General features: G+C 39.3%; 1 protein-coding gene across 14 annotated transcripts in view; it reads left to right on the top strand.

Moving 5' to 3' along the window:
• The window catches only part of LOC117429727 (autism susceptibility gene 2 protein-like), a 287,630-nt gene that overhangs the window by 242,678 nt on the left and 22,652 nt on the right, over window positions 1-22,300 (top strand). For all 14 annotated transcript variants that reach the window (XM_034903122.2, XM_058998109.1, XM_034903118.2 and 11 more), the window contains one exon: window positions 10,211-10,259. In XM_034903122.2, coding sequence (XP_034759013.2) covers window positions 10,211-10,259 — 49 coding nt within the window. The remainder of the gene's footprint in view (window positions 1-10,210; window positions 10,260-22,300) is intronic.

The raw sequence follows: 22,300 nt of genomic DNA, 5'->3' as shown, positions 1-22,300 counted from the left end.
CTGACAGATTAATATATGTCTGGCTACATGTCTCAGGAATTAAAGAGAAAGGTGCTGTCAGACTCGCTTGTCTGAAAATGAGATTAGCCGCAGTTGTCATTTGCCGCGTATAGCAGTCTTACAGAGATAAGGTTGCATTTAATGAGTGTAAAAATGCCTCCTTGCCTCCAAAATGTGGGAGGGGGGAGGCTGCTGATTTTTCTTGTGTCAGTTTGCCGCTTTATCACATAGCCTGATAGCGTAGCACCCTGGAAGACACTGACAGATTGATAGCAAGGACTATCCACTTCAGTCACCATCTCCTGAATGTGTTGCCAGTTTTAATCCTCCCTTAGAACGTTCCCATGGCAAGAATGTACTGCTGTATTACCATATAATAAATTGACACTTTGCAATGCAGTACTAGTGCAGTACAGACTTGAATATACAAGGGAACAGATGTATTTTATTTGGTTTTGAGTTGCTGGCCAGCTATGTTAACCCAGTGAAAGTCTGCTGCCCAATGGGACCAGTATGTTCTGGTCAATCTTGTTGCCGCACATGGCCCCAACACAGTAGGCATTGTTGTCTCACAGTCCCGGCTAAGGCTCCCCTAATTGGCACACCCCAGGAAGTGCAGCCGGTGCTTTTGGATCTGACAACCCATCACTCCCCAGGATGCAGTCTCTCTACAGCCTTTACAGCAGAGATATAGGGTTTGTGACCCCTTTTGATCAAACAAGCTAGCTGGTGCCCGTTTAGAAAGCATCATTGTCAAAGATTCACAGTTAGAAACTAGTCAACAAGAAATAAATACATAAATCCTACGTGTGGCATTTAGCTACATAGGTCTAAAATGCACATGTGTTTTGAAAGAAACACATATTATTATTATTATTCAGGGCGACTTACAATTGTTACAAGATATCACATTATTTTTTATATACAATTACATTATTTTTTACACATTATTTTTACATACAATTACACATTTATACAGGTGGGTTTTTACTGGAGCAATCTAGGTAAAGTACCTTGCTCAAGGGTACAACAGCAATGTCCCCTACCTGGGATTGAACCCACAACCCTCCGGTCCAGAGTCCAGAGCCCTAACCACTACTCCACACTGCTAAATACGCTAAATAAACACGGAATGTTCATATCTCTGAAGGGCTGTTAAAAAGCCCACATGCTTTTAATAAATGTGACCCTGGGCACTCGCCCTCCTCCGAGCACTTATTTGCATTACCCCTATGGCTGCTGAGAAGGCTGCAAACTTGGTTCACTTAAGATCAAAATAACCTGAAAGGAAGTTAAGCTGGGAGATGGAGAGGTGAATTGGAATCAAAAACAGAGAAGACTGTCTGTAGTCATTAGAGCTCAGTTAAACTCAGAATTGTTTAACATCTGATTTATTTTTACCAGTACTGCCCGGAAATACAAGTGATGACAAATCTTTGCCGTGTAGCTTAACATTGGGACATGAATAAATGCAAAGGAATTTGTTGCCCTTTTTACATTCCACAGAGACCTCATTACATTACATTATTTGTTTATTTAGCAGACGCCTTTATCCAAGGCGACTTACAGACACTCGGGTGTGTGAACTATGCATCAGCTGCAGAGTCACTTACAATTACGTCTCACCCGAAAGACGGAGCACAAGGAGGTTAAGTGACTTGTTCAGGGTCACACAATGAGTCAGTGGCTAAGGTGGGATTTGAACCGGGGACCTTCTGGTTACAAGCCCTTTTCTTTAACCACTGGACCACACAGCCGCCTTATGAATAGACCTCGTGAATAGATATCCTTCAAATACATGTACATACATTTAACAAGCAAGTGAAGTGGTACCCCAAATATTATGTATTTACTGCCAAAACAGAGTGGGATATTTGTTTTTCATTTAACCCCATTACATTTTATTTTATTTTATTTTTTTATAAATGGTGACTGCCAAAACTAGTATAGTGGGCAACGTGGAACCAGTCTTGGCAGCTGCCATAACAGAAACACATTTTCTATATTATATACACAGTATCCTAGCAATGAACTCATGTTGCTGTAATCACTTCTATTTGAAAAGAGTGAGATTTTAGTAACGCAATAAAAGGCAATTGAGAATCTGTCTCATTTGATTGCAACCGAGGAGAGAGTTCCTGTAAAATTAAACCAGATTCCAAATGACTTAAAACAGGCGCTTTGAAGCCTTGACCGAGACTAAGCAAAGGAATGTATGATGACAAAACATCAGAAAGGAAGGACTGGTGGTCTGTAGATAGAACTTTAGAAGCAATTACAGAAGTATTCTAGGACATCTATATGTTTGAACTTTACCATCCATTCTTCGACTGGTCATCATCAATTGTTTGTTTACATCTCTGGCACGGTTTATGATGATTTAAATACAACCTAAAAGTTATTATCGGGTATTTGTTTTAATTAACCAAAATACTAGAGGTGCAATCCGCAAACAGGTGATCGATCTGTTGAGAACGTGCAGTGTTCAAAAACTAGAAGAAAAAAGACATGCATGTTTTCTAAACTTATTTTCCAGATGTCACGAGAATGCCTTATGAAAGGTGCCATTTTGAAACGCTCAGCCATCAGGAAATGATGGCTTGTGAATAACCTGTGCTGTTTTTCAACTGAAAACTGATGTTATTGAAATGCTTTTAGTCACAAGGGTCAGTTTGGGTCCTCTGTATTAGTCATCAACGACTAATAGTGCCTGGCTTGCTACAACAAATAAAATCCCCTCACAATTCTCAGAAGAGTCTTCAAGGCACATTCCCCCGGCTTACCCAAACATGTTTTTGTTAAAGTCTGTCAGTGTTTACTTTTACTTAAAATCTCCTTTAATGGATTTGGCTGTTGGTTGCCTAGTGGCTAGGAGTAATCACAAGTTTTAGTCATTTTTCAAATTGGGTAATAAGCAGTTAGGATTTAGAGTACTGATTGCGAGATATCCCGTCCAAAGACCATCTTGAAATCCATTTCCAATCCAGCTTGACTACTGCCAAAATGGCACTGAAAGATTGTCCATGATATTAAAAAAAAAAAAAACTGCCTCACACTTTCAGTAGCTTCAAGTTTCATTGTTTTTTGTTTTTTTTTGTTTATATACAGTCCCCTTAACCTTTTTTTATCATGTTTGTAATCTTGTGGAGTCTTTCTTATGCAAATGTTTTCTTTGTTTTCCGAGAAGTCTGTGTGCCGGTGCTTACACCCGAATTCAGGAGCTGCTCTTCAGGTTTAGTTGCCTGCCATAGATACATGTAATCTAGGCTAGATCAGCCATCTGTCTTTATAGAAGTAAGCGCCATGTAGTGATCTGTCACAAGTTTCCTTTAGTTTTGTTGACAATACACTGCCCGTCCAACCTGCCTTACGCATATATATAGCACACAAAACTATGAATTGTGGCAAATATCATTAAAAGGTAAATAGATAGTTAAGAATATGTCATTTCAAAGAGACAAGCTTTAAAGATAACACCAACATTTTATGCCGCAGTATGAATGCAAAACTAGAGGCTGTTTTGTAAAACTACACTTTTTTACAACCCCTTTCAGTAATACAGTGATACATTTTCCATGATATTTTAGGTTGCTTTGGCGGGTTTTTTTGTCCCTGTGTGGTCCTTGCTAAAATGGCAGTGTTATGAACATTACTGGAGAAATGGATCATAATCTAACACAGATTTGAACTCAAAGCTCTCTGTTATTGTTTGGTTTCTGCCTCCTTGTAGTAATAGATTCAGTGGAATGGCTTGCCCTTATTCCATATTTGTTTACAGTCCTTTTCATTCATCTTTCAGCAGTAGATCAGAACCTCTTGATGTACTGTATTGCAAAAAAAACCTCATGCGTATAAATCATACAGTAAGATTAAAATGCCACTTTGTATATTTTAATCTTGCCCGATGAAGGCTTAATCACTGATAGCCACCGGGAGATGAATAGATGGTGACAGATAACGAGATGCAGAGATACAATAACAAGGATTTATCAGGATGGACGAGAACTGGAGACTGATGGGACAACTTGGGGAGGAGTCGGGTCTTTTGCCCAGCAATGGATAGTGAATACCTAATGACCTTGAGGAAGGCTGGAGGACTAAAGGAATAATATGTAAACTCAGGGATGTTAGATTCTGATTTAATTTCCTACATTTTAAACTTTAACATATTGCAATTTTTTTTGTTACCAATCAAAAATGACATCATCAGAAGCTCTCCATTAGAGTGCTGTTACTTATTTTTTTTTATTTATTTTTTTTTTTAATTTAGTCGTCGCCAATTATTTTTACCCCGGTTTTCACCCCAATTTAGCATGCCCAATTATTATCTGTATCCCCGGCTCACCGCTCGCAACCCCCCCGCCGACTCGGGAAACGGAGGCTGGAACACGCGTCCTCCGAAACGTGCTCCTTCCAAGCCGTCATTTTTCGCACTGCAGATCCACAGCAATGCCACCAGACCTATAGTGCCGGAGGACAACACAGATCTGGCGGCTCCGCTGCAGAGCCACAGGCGCCCTATCGGCCACAGGGGTCGCTGATGCGCGGTGAGCCATGGATTCCCCTGCCGACCTAAGCCCTCCCTACCCGGGCAGCGCTCAGCCAATTGTGCGCCGCCCCCTAGGAACTCTCGGTCACGGTCAGCTGTGACATAGCCTGGATTCGAACCAGCGATCTCCAGGCTATAGGGCACATCCTGCGAGGAGCGCCTTTACTGGATGCGCCACTCGGGAGCCCCCTGTTACTTATTTATAATATACTATGACATTAATGTGGATCAGACTACATGTGTACAAAATTTATGTGTATATGGAAAAATAGCCTTACAACGTACACACCCTGCTGTATAAACACTACAGCTAACCTCGACTTTGAAATGCAAATCTTTGAAATGCAAATCTTTGAAAATGGTTAAACATTTAAACTATTAACATCACTTTCTTCTAAAACATATACATCTTTGAACAAGAACCAATGGCAACACAGTGGTAACGCATATTGTACAGTAGTCCCGATACAGTAGCACACTTGTAATGACAAGACACCATGGTTCTCTGTGGTACATTGGAATCCCATTGCTCCTTAGTAAAGAACCATTCCACTGTAGTGCTACTGCGTTGCCATTGAGCATTCTTTGGTAAAGGCTCATTCCTTTGTGTAAGAATGGCTGCTAATTAGCAGTGGATTTGTATTTCTAATTCTAGTGTTTTATGTAAAGTAGGTTAATTACGAATACTGAAATGTTTAATACGCTGAGGTTGATGAATGAGATGACAAAGCTATCAACACAGTTCATGAAAACGTAATACATTATTTAAAAAGTTATGTGAAAGGCATTCAAATATTGTTGAGCTGCATCAGGATTAATTAATTGTGTGCATATATTGTACGTGAAACAGTAACTGTGTACTGTATAACATAACGGCAAGATGAAGTAATCTTAGCTGATAGTTTTTTATATAAAGATTTGAGAGCAATCAAAGATCTTGTTTTTTTTTTTTCATTTAAGACTGTCAAATAAGAAAATGACTTGGAGGCAGTTATAGAATTTAAAACAAAACTCTGATCAATACCTCTCAGCATATACAGAGATTAAATATAGACCATTTTATTGTACCTGCCATCTCAATTTAGGGCAAGAGGCTGGGTTAGAGGAGAGGGAGAAAGAGGTTCACTTAGTTCCACAGTTATAGAGCAGGCAGTGGCAGTGGGAGCCTCTACTAATGTTATCCAAGGGTGCAGAGCAGAGCTGGCCAATCTGCTTGGGTAAAGAGCTGTGCTGATGAGCAGAAAATCACAAACACAAACTTTTTACCAAAACTAAAAAGCAAAACAGTAGCAAAGAAACGGCTACCAAAGACAGCCACATGTCCTTCGATTCTTTTGAAACCCATTACATTCATCTTCCATACTCATCCAGTTCATGAGTAACAGCGGGTGTCTTGACCACTGGACACAATGGTTGATCCCTTCAGATTCCTTCAGGCTCCTAGGTCATTACTTAGTAGCGAACCAGCCACCTAGAGGTGATATGCTTCCTATCCCATTGCCAATGCCCAAAGCCACTCAGGATTTATGGGTGTTATTGGTGCCGAAGCCAAGGTCTCAAATGCACTGAGCTGCTGAACCTCGACACTGTGTGGCAAGGGGATTACTTGTCTTGGTGATGAGCTGATTTGTTTCTTTGCAAAGAAGGGCGGGGGTGAGATGTGATTTACTGTTGATCCTTTGGCTCTGAACACATAGCTTAATAGTGATGGGCAGGAGCATGAATCTTGGGGGACCTGTGGCTACTTCAGCTGCACCCCTTCTGACAGATCTCTTGAAATGTAAAACATATTTGAGGAAGACAAACCCACCTATCCCATCAATCAGGCATCAATTTGAAAACAGTCACAGTTAGTATGGAGCCTTAACAGGGAAGGGGGTTTGATTGTTGTAGTTTTTAGTAACGCATTTGAAGAGATGGCTGCAAACGTTATAACGATGGTGTCAGTCTACACCAGACACCCTTTTTGTGATTTTTGTGGCGCTACCACATTTGATGCAATCCCATAATTCCTCTTTTGTTCTGTGCCCTGGTGCAATGGTGCCTCGCAGGTGGAAGATTATTTAAAGCGCTCAGGAGTCACAGATATTCCCGTGACCAGATTTGCAAGCTGTTAAAAAAATCAGATGCTAGTTTAAAAAGTCTTTTCAAGTGCAGTCTTGAAAGAACCTACATTAAAATATTTCTTGTTGTCAAACTCAGTGTGTATTTTGACACACCAATGCCACCAAGGTTGTAGTACCAGTATATTGTTTGGCTTCATATGCAGATTTGCCTTGACTGAACATGCCTCATGATGCACAGCAAAGCTCTTTATAAAAGTGATTCAGGTATCAGATATTGTATTCCTAAGCAAAGGGGTATTTTATGTTTACATTTGAAGGTGGTAGTGTTTTAACTTACATGGGTCAATGTTACCGTATGTCAAGAAGACGGTGTCTGAACTTTACCAGCCTGTACACTGACAATAGAAACAAATCTCAACGGTGAAACAGTGTCTTTAATTGTGAGGTAGCCTTAAAGAGAGGTAACAAAATCCTGCCTTAACATTCAGCCATTTGTTCATAAACTAGCCTGAATAACAGCTAACGGGACATCAAGTAGAATTGTATTTTTGTCATTGTAAGAAATAGCAAGTAAAGGGAGAAAAAAAAAACAATAAACAGGAAAGCAGTGGATCAGCTTTATTAAGAAGTGCATGCTGTTGATAATGGGTGTTTTGTTTTCTTTCCCTCACGGTAGCGAGCTGCATCGTCCTGGGAAATTCATTAGTGACTGACATCACTGTACTCAGCTTTGAGTGAAAGAGTATCATTCTAGTCAGAGTCCCTCCCTCCCTCTCTCTCTCTCTCTCTCTCTCTCTCTCTCTCTCCTCTCTCTCTCTCGCTTCCTCGCTCTCTCTCTCTCTCGCTCTCTCTCTCCTCTCTCTCTCTCCCTCCCTCCCTCTCTCTCAGCTGAGAGTGTGCTCTCACACACACATACTCCTTAGACCTGGTCTCGGAATGGTACTCAGTCCCAAGAAAGAAAAAAAAACACTTGTCCGTTTGAAAAGAGGAGCGAGCAAAGTCAGGTAGATTCGGAAAGTGGGAGGGCTCGACTGTGGGAAGGACCTTTTGGAATGCAGGGCTCAATGAATGAGTGCTTATGTTGAGCACCAAGGGGAAGAAGGCGACACTAGTGTGACTAAGGATCTGTACGTGGCCACAAGGCAGAAAGGCTGCTGAGGAGAAAGGGAGAGAGCCTTCAAAAAACTATTCTTGATTTTTTAAAAATTCCGGAATCTTGTTCAGTTTTGGATTTTATCTTTAAAAATATATATTTTAGAATTTGGAGTCTTAACTGGCACGGATATTTTCCCTGACTAATTCCTGTTTCTTTCTTCTTCTGACAGAAGGGTGGACACTTGTCTTTTTTTTTTCCTTCAATGCGTTATTATAAACCCAATGCTTTCTGACACCCAGGCTCCATAAGGAATTATTACAACTGATTCTGGGGGTTTGGAAAGTGAGAAGTTGCAGAATCGGCTTCATTGTGTAGAAAGAATTGACAGCTCCTGAGAAGCGTCTCAAAGGAGCTGTACAGCTAATCTTTCGTGTTGCAGGGATTGCTGGTGAGGCACATGGCTCCCTTTGTCCTAATGGTATATTAGCTTTGTGCCGTCTCCCATCGCTTTTTCTTTTGGAAAGGATGATTTTCTACATGGCTGTCAATAATTTAAGCAAAGGGAATTCACTGCCTGTTTGTGGATTACTTTGTTACAAAATCTGAGACTGAAGTAAGGGACGTATTTAACAAAGCAGAAATTGTTGCTTTCTTTTCTCAGATACACTCCCAGTTAAAGGTATGCCTGGTATTTTTGTTTTGTATTATTCATTACAAAAGCTAGAATTCGAATACCCCTGACTATATGCAACTCCGTTAAGCTGGCATTCACAACATGCAATTGTCTGGTAAAAAAAATTATTTCACTCAGAATAAACATTTAAAAAGACGTTTTAAATGTCTAAGAAAGATGTTTTATTCAGTCATAGACATTATCTGAAACACTTTTCATAAGGTTTCCTTTCAGCGCTTAGTTAATATTTGTGTTTGTGTAGTAAAGGTGTTTTGTTTTTTTTTCTTATGCTTATATTTACATATTTGAAACCACAACAGATGCAGTTCAAGCAGAAACTTGAGTTGTTCCTGTTATGCAAAAGGCTTTTGTTGTCTTTGTTCCAATTTTCCTTTTGAAATTTACCCTGAAAATATTGGAAGAGGCCAGTATAAGTTTCACTAAACAGGTATCTGTACAAAACCAGGGCATTGGAAATATTATATACTGAGAATAAATCTGAAATCGAGCGCTAATGATCACCATTTTACAGTCCTGACTCTTTGTACACCATTTTACACCTGCACTCCTTTAAAATGCATGACGGACGGGAGGCTTCTACAGTTTCTTTGAATGGAGCTTGCTAATTTAATAGTTTACAGCTACATAGAAATCTGCTCAAAACAGATTTTCTCCCCTACATTTTCTCCCCTCTTTTGTCTTTTGTGAGACCCTATTATCAACATAAATGTTATACTAATACAAGACAAGCTATCTTATCAGGTTATACAAATACAGGAATATAGTAACATCATTTCACTAATAAATGCTTGCTTATCAATGGATTTGATATGCGGTGTTGAAGATTTCAGACTTTTTTTTTTTTTTTTGTATTTATTAAAAGTGTTTTGGGATTGATTCCTAGTTCTGGAATCTGCTATTCTGTTTACTATTTACAGTCATTTACTATTCACAGTAAATGTGCGCAATGCTGTTAATACATGTTAACAGTAAGCTGTATTTTACAGTAAACAAGAAAATCTCTTAATTTACAGCATTACATTTTTAACAAGTTAATGCCTATGCCTTTTACAAGTTCAAAAATGTTATAATGTTACTTTAACCTTTTAGGATTGCAGGAAAAAAATACAATACACACGGCTCTACAAGCTTTTAATAAGGGGTCTCGGAAATGCTTCTGTTAAAAGGTTTTGAACTGGCACTAAAACCACACACTAAATAGAGGTGACATTCAGAGTGGGAGAGCCGAGGACAAGAGCAAATGAAAGGGGGCATTTCCACTGAAGCAGCTCATTCACTTGCACAGTGATGGTCATGTTTAAAGTGTATTAGCTAAGAGTAGGCAAAGTCTAATTGCAAAAGTAAATAGACAAACACACCAGCACACAGATGTAAAAAGTCAACCGTGTTTATATGTGCACTTGTGTCCCTATCTTCGGTTCTGCATTTGTGTAGCTGTGGAGACAAATCCTATGTGGTGTGTTTTTTGTTTGTTTCCCCTGATCTTTTTTTTTTTTACCTGGTCTTATTTGGTGTTTGTTCTGTTGCATAACATGATTTTAAACAGGACAACGATTAAAGAGCTACTTTGGTTTGTTCAGTGGAAATACTAGATCTTGACACTGATCTTTTTTTATTACTAGAAGAATTTGTAATGCAGAAGAAACTGGTGCCAGTAATTTAGACATGGTTAAAGAGTGCCATCTTGTGGAATTTCAGGGAAAGGCTGTAATGTTGCAGGTATTAAGAGTTGGTACTGTATCATTCTGGATGCAGAAGACATGGTGAATGTAAAATAAATTTACGTTTCATTTTGTTTATTTTAGGTTTCAGATGACAGCTCCGAGAAGCTGTTCAGCACTGCCACAAATAAAGGTAAGGCTTTTTTTTCTGGGGATATTTTTATATAAACAGGTGATCGATCCCACAACCTTCTGTGGGTATTTGTGGTTATGTTGCAGTGGGTAATTTAATTTATAGAAATCTGAATAAACCTACAAACCTTATTAGATTTAGTTTTATTTTGGGCTGAACAGGTTTTACTATTTCAGTCCATGTTTTTTAAGATCCTTTTATTGTTAGGAACCTGAAGTGTGTCAGTAGTATTTTATTTTTCTGTATTTTTATTACAGGATGTTTGGTGATTCAGTCACTGTGTAGATAAGATGCTGTTTGTGTTGCATTGTGACCTGGTGTAGAACAGTGAAGCATTAACACTGAATTCATTTGCACAGGTGTGCGGTACTCCTCTGGGTTTATTCACTCCATACTTTACATTTAAATCCTATTACTTTTGATTTACTGACTTCTGTAATGGATCGTTCACTGAATCATGGTCTTATTACTGTAGATATGTAGAGTGGCAGTCTGGCTCTGTAAGTTAAATATATTATTATTATTCTGATTGTAAATTACTGTTAAATTTTTTAAAAATTAAATAGTCAATAACGTTTGTCATAGCACTACCTCAGCACCCACATTCAGTGTATCCAAAGATGCACATTATTTTGGGACATAAACATTACAAAACCTGTGTGATTTTTTTTAAAGTGTGTGTCTATATATATTACTTCAACCCAACACTTACATAGATCGGGATATTTAGTGGGTTTCCACACAGTAAATGGATTAAAGGGAAAGTGATACTCTGTTGTGACCTAATGCCCCGAACTACATGTGACAGGATTTTTCTGCACTGAAGCCAGAATAATAGAAGCCAACCCAGTGAATCAACATTCCTTCGTAATGGCTGGTAACTAGGACGAAGGACTCTCAAGTGTAAGAGTGAAGGGCTGATTGATGCCGAGAAGGCCCATTCCTCTTTTTCGTTTTCTTTTGGAATCAAACACATTTCCCACATTCTCCTCTTTGTTTACTTCTAGGGTTTGATTTGTGGCATCCATTCGGTGGTGAATAGTTGTGCTTGACAGAGGGTCTTTCTTCTGGGGCACTTTTTTGTGGTGATTTAGTTTCCTTGAAAGGATTAAGCTTCCTTTGTTTGGACTAAATCAATATAGGCCTTCTTTTTTTTCTCTGTGTAAGAAAAGCTTTGCTTGGGAAACAGTACACAAATAAGCTTTTTCTTGGTTGACGGTAGATTATTCCTTTGCCCTCTATTTCCATTTAAATGCCTCCTTTCTTTTCTCCCCATGAGTTCCCGTCTTCGTGCCGTATGCTAATTCCTTCTGGAGTGTGTGAATGACAAGGAGGAGAATCAGTACAGACCCAGGTGTTGAAAACAAGGCCTGTTGGTATTTTTATTGGGGCTGGAGATTAGAAATAAAGCACAGGGGCAGTTTTGTTAAGGAGGATTACCATTCAGACTGCTGAACATTAGGAAAAACAACTTGAAAGGAAGTGTCGTTGTGTGGAGATAATGTCAATATTTGCTTGAAGGCAGGTGCCAGGGTTACAGTTTTGTTTTGTGGTTCAGGCCTTGTTGTTAGTACTCATGAAATGTGTATTAGGGGTTTACGATCAGCAAAGCCTGTAAGGCAAGTTTCACTGTGGTTCATGACAAAGGTCAAGGCCAGATTCCTTGCTTTCAAGGTTTGTATTTTTTTATTTTTTTTTAACAAAATACATTTTGATGCACACTGAAAAAACTTCAAACTATTACCCAACTTTTTAAAGTGTTCTGAAATTTAGATAGGTCAAGGCTTTGGGGAAATATATTGTGAACATCCATGCCAAATAGGGTCTTAATGCAGATTAAACAACAATATATAGTCCAGTATAATATTTTTAAAAAGCACTGAAGACCATTGCTAAATATGTTCATCTTGTACTTGTATTGATCCTTTGGTTCTTGAATACAGAAGCACTATAGACATGTATTGAAGACCAAGACAAGAAAAGGATGATCTATTGAGTCGCTAATTAGATTCTGTTAAAATGTCAGATGCATTTAAAACATGATCTCATTGAACTGACTATCCAATCAATGCACACCCCGTTTAATATATCGTACACACATACACACACACAATCTGACACTTCCCAAAGCGTCATTGATGTTTGCCATGCCGAACATGTTTTTTTTATAATCTGTTTATGCTGTGTTTTATTTATCATCATAGTCACAATCTGTCAGTACCCATTTGGGAAGCAAGTCTCCCAACAAACCTTCTGCTCCAATTCAAATACAGTCCATTTGCACAGCAGGACATTTTTAAATCTTGTTTTTCATTTGACATTTAAAGGCATTTTTTGTGCTGCTTCAGTTTTTATAAATCACACATTACCCATCACTGTAATGAACTTGTCAGAATTGTATCCTGTGCACTGAAGGCACAATTCTAAACTTAAACTTTTGTAGTTTCTGATTTCAACGTTTGTTTTTGTTATGGTAAGTTAATGCATGGTGTGTAGGGTGTCTCATTAAAACAGACACTGTTTTGCACAGTAAGAGACTCCCTGCGGACACTGTATGTTAACTTATACATTTTAAATGGTTGATGTTTTAATAGTATGACTTCATTGAGTTTTGATCCCTCACTGTTAAAACCTCACTTTACCATCTTGTATGAATTACTTATAAATTACCGTCAGCAAAATGTTCCACGTGTATTGGCACATTGTAAATCCGCTGACATTTCAAATTATTATTATTAAAACTAGATGAGTGACAACCAACTTTTCTTTTTAGATTCGCATTGTAACCCATTAACCTGAACTATTTAAGCAAATGGACTTGAGACTCCCCTTCCACCTCCCTCACATGTGCCACTGTGGTTTATTTTCACAATAATATTAGATCCTGTGTGTAATTGGGTGTTCTGTTCATTTTCATACAGCCTTTCTTTCACTTCCCACAATCTGGATCCAATCCAGTCGGTTACCGCTCCGATGAACTCATAATTATTAAACGTTAACAGTAATTACAGACTCTGTTGAAGTGCACACAGATGTGGACTGTTAGCTTTTTGAACCTAATCACTATGAAAAGGAGAAAGTTCAACAAACATCAATTAGATGGGCCATTAATGGAACTTAGGAAAGCGCTTGTTATCATTTGTTATCGGATTCAAATGATTGCATTTTAAACACACAGCCAAGACAGCATTGTAGATAAGATAAGGGTTATTGCTCCATGTAAAAACCCAAGGTGTACCAGTGACGGCAGTTTTATACTACAATACCCTTGTTCATGATGAGAAAAAACATCAACAGATGGCATATACAGGGGTTGGATAAAAAAATAAATTGAAACACCTGCCATAACAGTAATGGGGGCAGTCTTGGATATGCCAAAAGCATGTGCTATTTACAATTTGTTGCCCCATGCTTGTTTGGATATTAATTCAGCGATGGCTATAAAAGGACATTTCTAGACATTGATTTACCATTTTAAACAAGCTTGAACTGCAGAAAAGTGCTATCAGCTTTAAACCTGTCTGTCAGAAGGCAAGGAAATGATGTGCTCCTGCCTTTCATTGAGTGAGTGTATTTGTGGAAGGTATGGGGCGCCTTGCTGAAGTTGTTAAATGTCTAGTGTAAACTTTCTCACCAGATAGCATTGTGGAGAGTCTCTAAATTGCTTTCGAGGGCTCTTTTAAACACAGGATAGCTTTCAAGTGCATCAGCTTGTTAGGAGTGATTAGGGATGGGAACCATATTTGGATTCAAAGAGGGGGCTCTGAACAAGAGAGTATTCACGGCGCTGGAGAGCGGAGAATAGCTGTTTCCATCATCATAATATTTTAAAACAAATGTTGTGCAGTATCTAGTGCTTAATGGAGCATTATGCTACAATAGTGGCACATGCAAGGTGAACATACAGGGTTGACACAGATGTATGCATTTGTTGTGAGATCTCCTTAGCGGGGTCATACCTTGTTGTGGGACCATGCTCGTACAGTATATACAGTATCTAGTTAGTATTTCACAAGAATATATTTGTCCCCAGTGTTTTCCAGGGGTTTATAACATACAGAACAAAATAATGGCTGGTAAAAATCTCTTGGTTTTACATTATATAAATTAAGTACCTCAAGTAAATTAAATCACGTAAAGGGCAAGCTACTGACATTATGTGTACATGTTGTCTTTTGCGTTCCCATGGCGTTTATTTATAGGTTAGTCATAACAAATTAAGCACAGTTTCAATAAATCCTGTTTGAAGTATCCAGGGGAGTGTAAACTGATACCGATAAGACCGACTCCGGCAGTGCTCATGTTACTATCTCAGCACACAGGCTCGCTGGTGCCTTGACCCACAGCGTTAGAAGGTCACAGGAATGAATCCCTCCTCCGCCTGAACCGAACCAGGCTGGTATGAGTTCCTGAATACCTGATCACGCTTGGGCGCTGTGGGTCTTTTATACCAGGTGATAAGTTAAGTCATGGCAAGCTATCTCAGTCTCCCCAGCAGTGCATGTCAGGGCTGTGTAAAGAACCACGGCACTAACTCCTCACCTTTGACACCAGCACACAAAGGTTAACAAATCAATGGCTTTATATATGATTTAGAGCCAGGCTCTGGAATTGAAGCAGCCACACACCAGGCAGGCTTCTGGTTTCTGGGTGCTTCTTAATGCTGTCAAACAGATTGACATATATTGGATTTATTCCGTGTGTGTGTGTGTGTGTGTGTGTGTGTGTGTGTGTGTGTGTGTGCATGCTTGACAAATGGACCTGTCATGGTGTTTTTTGATAGAAGACTGGTTTGATAAAGTGGATGGTGATGACTTATAGTAAATCGTCTTGCTTGGAGTGTGATCAATGGCTGCTCGCTTACCCTAATCAATATGTTGCTCAATGTAACATCTAACAGTATCCTCTAATGTAATGGTTTTAACTGTGTTGTTTCCTATGTGTGCCAGTATTACTCAATTGGTAAATTGATGTGAATGCTGTTGCTGGGTTTCAGCTTTTACGTTGAAAATAAACGCTATCACACATTGCTGCAATAACCTATCCATCCTACTTAATGTGGATAATGTACAGCTATGAAGCTTTGCATGACCTAGAATTGTAGAATTGAAACATAATGTAGAACTTTTATTTAACATCATGTAATCAAAGAAACTACAAAATGATATCGCAAAAAGTCTACCTGAAGCCATAATAGTAGTATAGCATTTCATTTTTAGATTTTGAAATGTTAATTTTTTTTTGTCAGTTTTTCGTTAAGTATATAATTCAATATGTTAACGTAACATTATTCAGCAGGTTTCATTCGACTTTCTGAAGCAAATATTAGTTAATTCTAAGGTGATAGCAGAACTTCTGGCCATAGCAGTAGTACCGGAAGATCTGTTTTTATAACAACTGCCCGGATCCTAAATTAATTTGATACAGGAATAAAAAATAAAAAAACAGGCCAGTTTTTCATAGCCCTTACTTAGACAGTTACAGTAACTCCACTTTTCCCTGAAACTGTGGTCCTTAAGAAACCTTTTGTCAGTTCAAGAAGACTTTCTTAAAGTTCACTAACAATATTTTCTTCTTAGTAGACATGTAAAAGGCATCTGCATTAAATTACAAAAAAAAAATCCTGGAAATACAAGTTTTAATGCAGGGCCTCTTTTTATACACATAAATTAAAACAGGTTATAAAAATCTAGGGAGCGTTCAGTTGGCTGATTCCAGTAATAAGTTCACCCTGCAAACTAGTGCTGTCGATGTATATTTTTAGGAGTTACAGCACCTGCTTTGAGATGTCTGCCACTCACCTGTCTGTGACTGACAACATCCTGACATGGAGCACACAAGGCCTGTCACTTGTTGGAAAAACCAAAGTGCTATTTCCAGAGCTGTCTTGGGCCTGTGTATCAACACCAGGCAGCGTTTGACGATTTGCTGTGACATTAACCAGTCAACACTGTTGTTTTGATGGGCTCGGTCCAACTTTTTTAAGGCCCTGGCAAACACCCTGTGCCTGGGGTTTGTTTTGTCCAATTATTCTCATGTCAGTCAAAGGGTGAGAGGGTAGGAGGGGGATTGCTGACGTGTCCCTTACCTAATGCCTAAGCAAGGCCTAACGAGCCCCTCAGGTTGATACCAAGCTGTCAGTTAGGTGTAAAGATGATGTTTGTTGAAAGATTGGGCTGCTTCTGGGATTTCTCCTCATAAATGGTAGGGGTTAAGGGTTTCTGCTTCTGGATTATCTTTCTTTACTGTTTGGGGCAACCGGTAGCCTGAACATTCGAATCATTACATTTCTTAGAGGTTTGCAAACATGTTATCTGTACCTTACAAAAAATACACTGCAATAGTACTGCGATAAACTGCAGCATTTTAGAGACAGTAGTCTTTTAATTGTGCAATAGTACTAAGTAGTAGAGGTACTTCCACACACCCTCCAACACACAGATTGATTGATAGGTGATTGTGGAGATGCAAGTGTCCAATGCAGAGAACACTTGCTGTAGACCTTTTGCAAGAGGCAAATTAACTACTACTTAACATCAAAGTACAACTTGATTGAAGTGCAGTGCAATCGAGATAACTAAGACTTTTCAGTGCCCTGTGTTGCTCGGGTCCTAATGCAAAAATGTGTTTTAAAAAATCCTGAATTGCCATCATCTTGTGCTCAGGGCACATTTGTTTAATTAAAATTGAATTTAGGTAATGAGATCTGCGCAGAGTGTGACATTTTAATTGTAAGGGAGAGTGCACTACATTAACCCCTTAAGTTACGATTGTATTCTGTGTTGCACTGAATCTATTTAGGTTCAGATTACTAGAGCTGAAATGGGTGATACAAATTCACAAGAGCTACATAAGGGACTTTTTTTTTCGCAGCAGGAAATATGTACTGCAAATCTAAATGAGGTCCTATTTAAATTTTATTATAACAAATGATCATAATTATGGAAAATTTAATATAAAAGGCTTTTAGATTTCTGATAAATATTACCCAATGTAAGCATATGTATATTTAATGCGAAATGTACTACCCACAGAACATTAAAACTCATTACTCTTCCTAAAGTAAGAATCTGATTGTATTAATTGCCATTCGAGATGCATTTTGTTAATGGAAGTGCAGCACAAAACCCAATATACTGTAAAACATGACTTTGGGAAATGAGTGCTTCAGAGTGATTTATCAGCCCCTATATCAGTTATGAAATGTATTATATAGCCTCCTAATGCTTCAAGTAATAACAGGAGCATTAGCCTAGGCATTAAACTTTAGTATTAAACACGAATAAATGTTTAAAATGTGAACATATTTGGAATGTTAAATATTAAAACAACAGAACTACACCGTACACTTATTACTATGTAACACTAAGGCCAACATCTACAGTAAATATGACATGGATTATTATAATTTTTTTTTTTTTTTTGTTACAATGGCTAAACATTTAGACAAAATTCTTATCCTTTAACACTTTAAATGTTAAGACCAGTGTACAGCCTGAATCCTCTGACAGAGAGGATTCAAAAGGCCCTGAGATGGACAGTTTGAATATTGAGCATGGTGTACGATGCCAAAGTGCAATGTTGACTGGCAAGTCTGCAATCTTGGGTAGACAGTCATGAAACGGTGGAGGTATGAGAGCTCAGACTGGAAACGAGCCAGTGATACTGTGAGCTTTGCGATTTGGTTTGACATGCAGTGGGGTTATGAGCAGGATCCATCTCTCCAGATCGCAATTTCAGAAGGAGAAATGTGCGCAGCAACACAAAAGTGCAGCTGGCAAGCTGGCGGGTTTCTAAACGGTCTTGATTGATTTAAAGAATAGTTTGCATGTCCCCCAGGAGGCGAGGTTAGTCTCCTTGCTGACACCTCAGTAAATCCGGAAACATACAAATAAACAGAGTTTGACCCTCTGGGCAAGATTAGCAGCCTTTCAAATACGTCACAATGGCATCTCAGAGGTTGGCTTTTAGGGCTTCCATCATCTAAAAGGATAATAAAATGGGTAAGTGGATATATCCTCTAGAAAGCACATTGATACGGTCTGTTTTAGAAAGGGATTAGGCAATGGAATCTTTAACTGAAGGGAAACTGTATACAAAGGGACTGCATATTTTAAATCTAAAGGTAAACAACCACTGTTTATTCCTACAAATCCCGAAGCAAATAAACCCCCTAATCTATGTGCAAAATTCAGTTTTTAAAAGTTTGTAAACCTGGGATAATTACTACAGCCACAACTATTGGTGTTCACTAGCAAATCATTAAACTGGGATGGCAGCTCTAAAGATGAGCAGTTGCATGTTTAATTGACTGTATTTTGCTTAAATGTCCTTTTAAGCATGAAATGTGACCAATTCATTAGCAACCTCCATAGAGGTAAATGAGCACCGTCCTGAGGCGACAGAGCTGAGGGCTCCTGTCCTGAGTGATGTATGAATCTGCCCTCCAAGACTGACATAAGTGTGGACATTGGTGCAGACACCTCCTCTAAGAAGGAAGCAGAGTACAGTGCCTGTATTGTTCCCCACGGTAACTGGATCCTGGAACGCCGGCTGGAGGATATTATGTTGCCTCAGCAGAGCTGGGCAAAGAGCTGCGGGACAGCTGACTGTTTGGATTTCTCAGCACAGCTCAAATAAACAGTTCAGCTCCTGGGAGGACAGGTCAGGTCCCAGTGCAAAAGCAAGCAATTATTCAGTGCCTGTGCGTTAATTCCACAGTCAGCATAGCTGAAAGCCTGCCAAATTTGTAAAGTTATTTTTAAAAGGAGCAAGTCCAGAGCAGTTTCTGACAGTGCGGCTCGCTTTGTTTCACTGACATGTGACTGCTGAGCCCAGGAGGTTGTTTTCTAGGAACAAGAGGCACCGCAAAACCCACATGAGCTAACTATAGTTATTATAACACCAGCACTGGCTTTATATAATAAAGAAAACCTGTAACGCTATGAAATATCTGTCTCTCTTATTTTTTTAGTGCATTTCATTTTACAATGGGGGATAGTAAATCACTCCTGAGCATTAAAACAATATCTTAAAATGGCTTCTTGCTCATCTTAGGAAACAGTTAAAGCAGCTTCTTGAAGCGGTTTCTTTTTGTAGAAGGAGCTGAAATCAGATGGTGTCAATGTGTCGGCTGGAGCTGTCACTCTACAGATTGCAGCAAGTCAGTTACAAACACCTGCGGGGTAAAGAGGAGATCAGGCAAGGGGAGGGAAGAAAGAGAGGAAGAGAGCTGCAGGCACAAGGGAAGCATTTTGTTTGGGAGTGTTACCTGACACCACAGGCAAGCAGTCTAGCAAGAAGCGCAGGTCTCGTTTGTATTAGAGGAGTTTGCAGGGGGAAAAGGGCTTGCCGTTCACATCTTATTGATCGCTCTTTGGATGCCTTTGGATTGCTTGCTGAGTTAAGAAGACTACTGCTGTGAATAAATGGAGGAAAATTGGTGCTTGTTAGACTTGTTGGCTAAATGACGTATGATAGGCACTGCAAGCACACATTCGAGCAGCTGAGCTGGTAGTCTGGTAAGTGCTCTGTTTGTTTAAAAAGAAAGTTTTAAAGGGGGGAAATGAACTGCAGCTACATTTGGTGTGCTTATTGTTTATTGTTTTATTGCCAAGGTGTTTTCTTTGTCTTTTTTTTTAAAGGGGCTAAAGCATGGTAATTAATACTGGTTTTTATTTTATTTATTTATCCAGAGCAGGATTACAAAAGAAATACATTGATTCAGAAGTCACGTACCATTTTGTTAGAAATTACCATTTCTAAACTAGCTTTAGTTATCACTGCTAGCACTCCAGATAATTAGACACTTTCGAGGGGAGAGATTTCCTGCTATTTGTAGCCCATGTAAAGTATAGCACAGGCAGGTGCTAGGTCATTTCTGCTTTAACAACTGGCTTCTAAACCGGTAGTGGCACACTGCTATTGTAATGGGAATTAAGCACACTTAATCTGGGGTTAATTACAAAGACCCCCTGTGTGTGTCCTCTCCTTGATATAGGCAGCACTCCATGGGGCAGCATGCGGACTGTCCCAAAGCCTGTTCATTTGTGAAGGAAACTGCTGTATTTAATACGGTCATGAGAGGACAGAGCTTCTGAAATAGATCTGGTCTCAGCAAGTGCTATTCTGTGCATGCCATCGTTTAAGAGTTCAATTGCTGTAGTAGTTTACACCAGTACTCTATAACACAGTTTCCAAATACACCTAATGAATATAGTCTCATAACAACATAATATACGTATCCATTATGTGGCAGATATTGCTGGACAGGCTGTCGCACTAAATATTCTGCATCATCATGAAAAGCACATGACAGGTTAATTACTGTACAATTTGCCTGAAGATGAATAAGAGTGATTAATTGACTATTGTCTGCTGAATGTGACTGCAGGAATGAAGACGGATTAGGAAGAGTAAACTCAGAATACTGATATTCTAGATTTCAAGATTACCTGATGTCCCCGGGGTGTATTTTAGCATTCCTGGTTCTCTTGCATCTCCTTTGTGTGCAGACAGCCGAAGCCTCTTTCGGCTCTCTCGTAAGATTAAGAGCTTCCCTTGGCGTGCTGACAAGGACAAAATGTAAGGAACAAGAGTATTTAACCTCCAGCTCATCTCGTCTTTGTGAGACTGGGAGGATTAGGCCATTCAGTTCTACATGCCTGCAGGGTTTATGGTATTAATGGGTTGACGAGTGACAGAAACTGTGGAGAAAGGTGAGCTGCCGATTTGACACAAGAGCACCTTCCTGGAAAAGGACAGGACCGACAGATCCCAGTATGTACTGCTGTTCTCTTTATTTTACGAAGAGAGTTTCAATTGATGAAGACATTTGCAAGACCTTGAAAGTAAGGTGTTTGTAGTGACTGAGGTGTAGTGTACTGCCTATGTAGTACCCAAGAAACTTCCTCCAGCATTTTCAGTTCATTAAATGCCTAACAGTTTGGATAAAGGGGTTCAAATTTATTTAATTTAATTTAAAATTGAATGAGTATAATAGTGTCTTTGAGGTGATTTGAAGAATATTTTTTGTAAATGCTGTCCAAGACCCAAGGTTTAAAATGAGGCTGTAAGTCCTAGGGAAAATAAACCTGATTTGCTTTGGGGTGTATCTCTGTTTTGTTGTAAACAAACAGCTTCCACTTTTAATGGAACTCAACCAAAACTGATAGGAATCTTAAGCTCCTTGTTTGTTTGCGCTGAAGGCTGGATATGAGCACTTAAAATGCTCTCAGGCACTCTATTTACTTGATTGTCGTCACAGTCTTGCCCTGAGGAGTTCCCATAGTAAATCAGTGCCACTCTGCTTCTCCTGGGTTCTTAACTTATTGAGCTGGGGGGTGAGCTTTAAGCGGTCAATTAAAGCTATCTGAATGCTAACCCCAGCCACACCTCCAAACCTGGATTGGTGCTTGAGTCCCTATTTGTTTTATGACCTTTGTAAATACAGTGAAATCTCAATTAACCGGTCACCAAAGGGGCCGGACATGTGTTGCTCCTCGGGACAGGTGTTTGTTTATTAGCTTCTTTCAATTGATTTGAAAAAGAAAATCTGTTTTCTGGGGTTCACTGGCTGGTCAGAGCAGGTGGTGGCCTAGTTAAGGTTTTCATGCAATTCAATATATTGAATGATGGCCTCCTTACATCAGTCTACAAAGCCTCTGTGTTGTAATTGTACAGATTATTAACAGTATACATTAGTTCCAGCATTTTGAAAAAGACCACTGTGTAGCATCTAATGCCTGTCTGAGGTTTTTTTCCAGTATATTTCCCGTCGTAGGACTCCACAACAGGCCTGCCTGGCAGTGACACCTGCTGGGAGTAATGTGACTGGAGCAGCTGTGCATTGACATGCAGCTGGCGCCTGTCAGTGCCTTCTCCTATTTCAGTAGCACACGCCGGCTCGACCCCTGAGGGATGAGTATTAAATTTGGGTTTCTTTTCCCTCCAGTGGGCAAGCGCTGTCTTCACCACCTTGGAAGCCAACCCCCTTAAGCCAGCTCTGCCAAGATACGGGCATCACTGCGTTCACTGCTCAA

The sequence above is a fragment of the Acipenser ruthenus genome, chromosome 24 (assembly GCF_902713425.1).
Source record: "Acipenser ruthenus chromosome 24, fAciRut3.2 maternal haplotype, whole genome shotgun sequence".
NCBI classification, from domain to species: domain Eukaryota; kingdom Metazoa; phylum Chordata; class Actinopteri; order Acipenseriformes; family Acipenseridae; genus Acipenser; species Acipenser ruthenus.
Note: the sequence above shows the minus strand (reverse complement) of the source record. Positions and strands in the feature narration are given on the sequence as shown.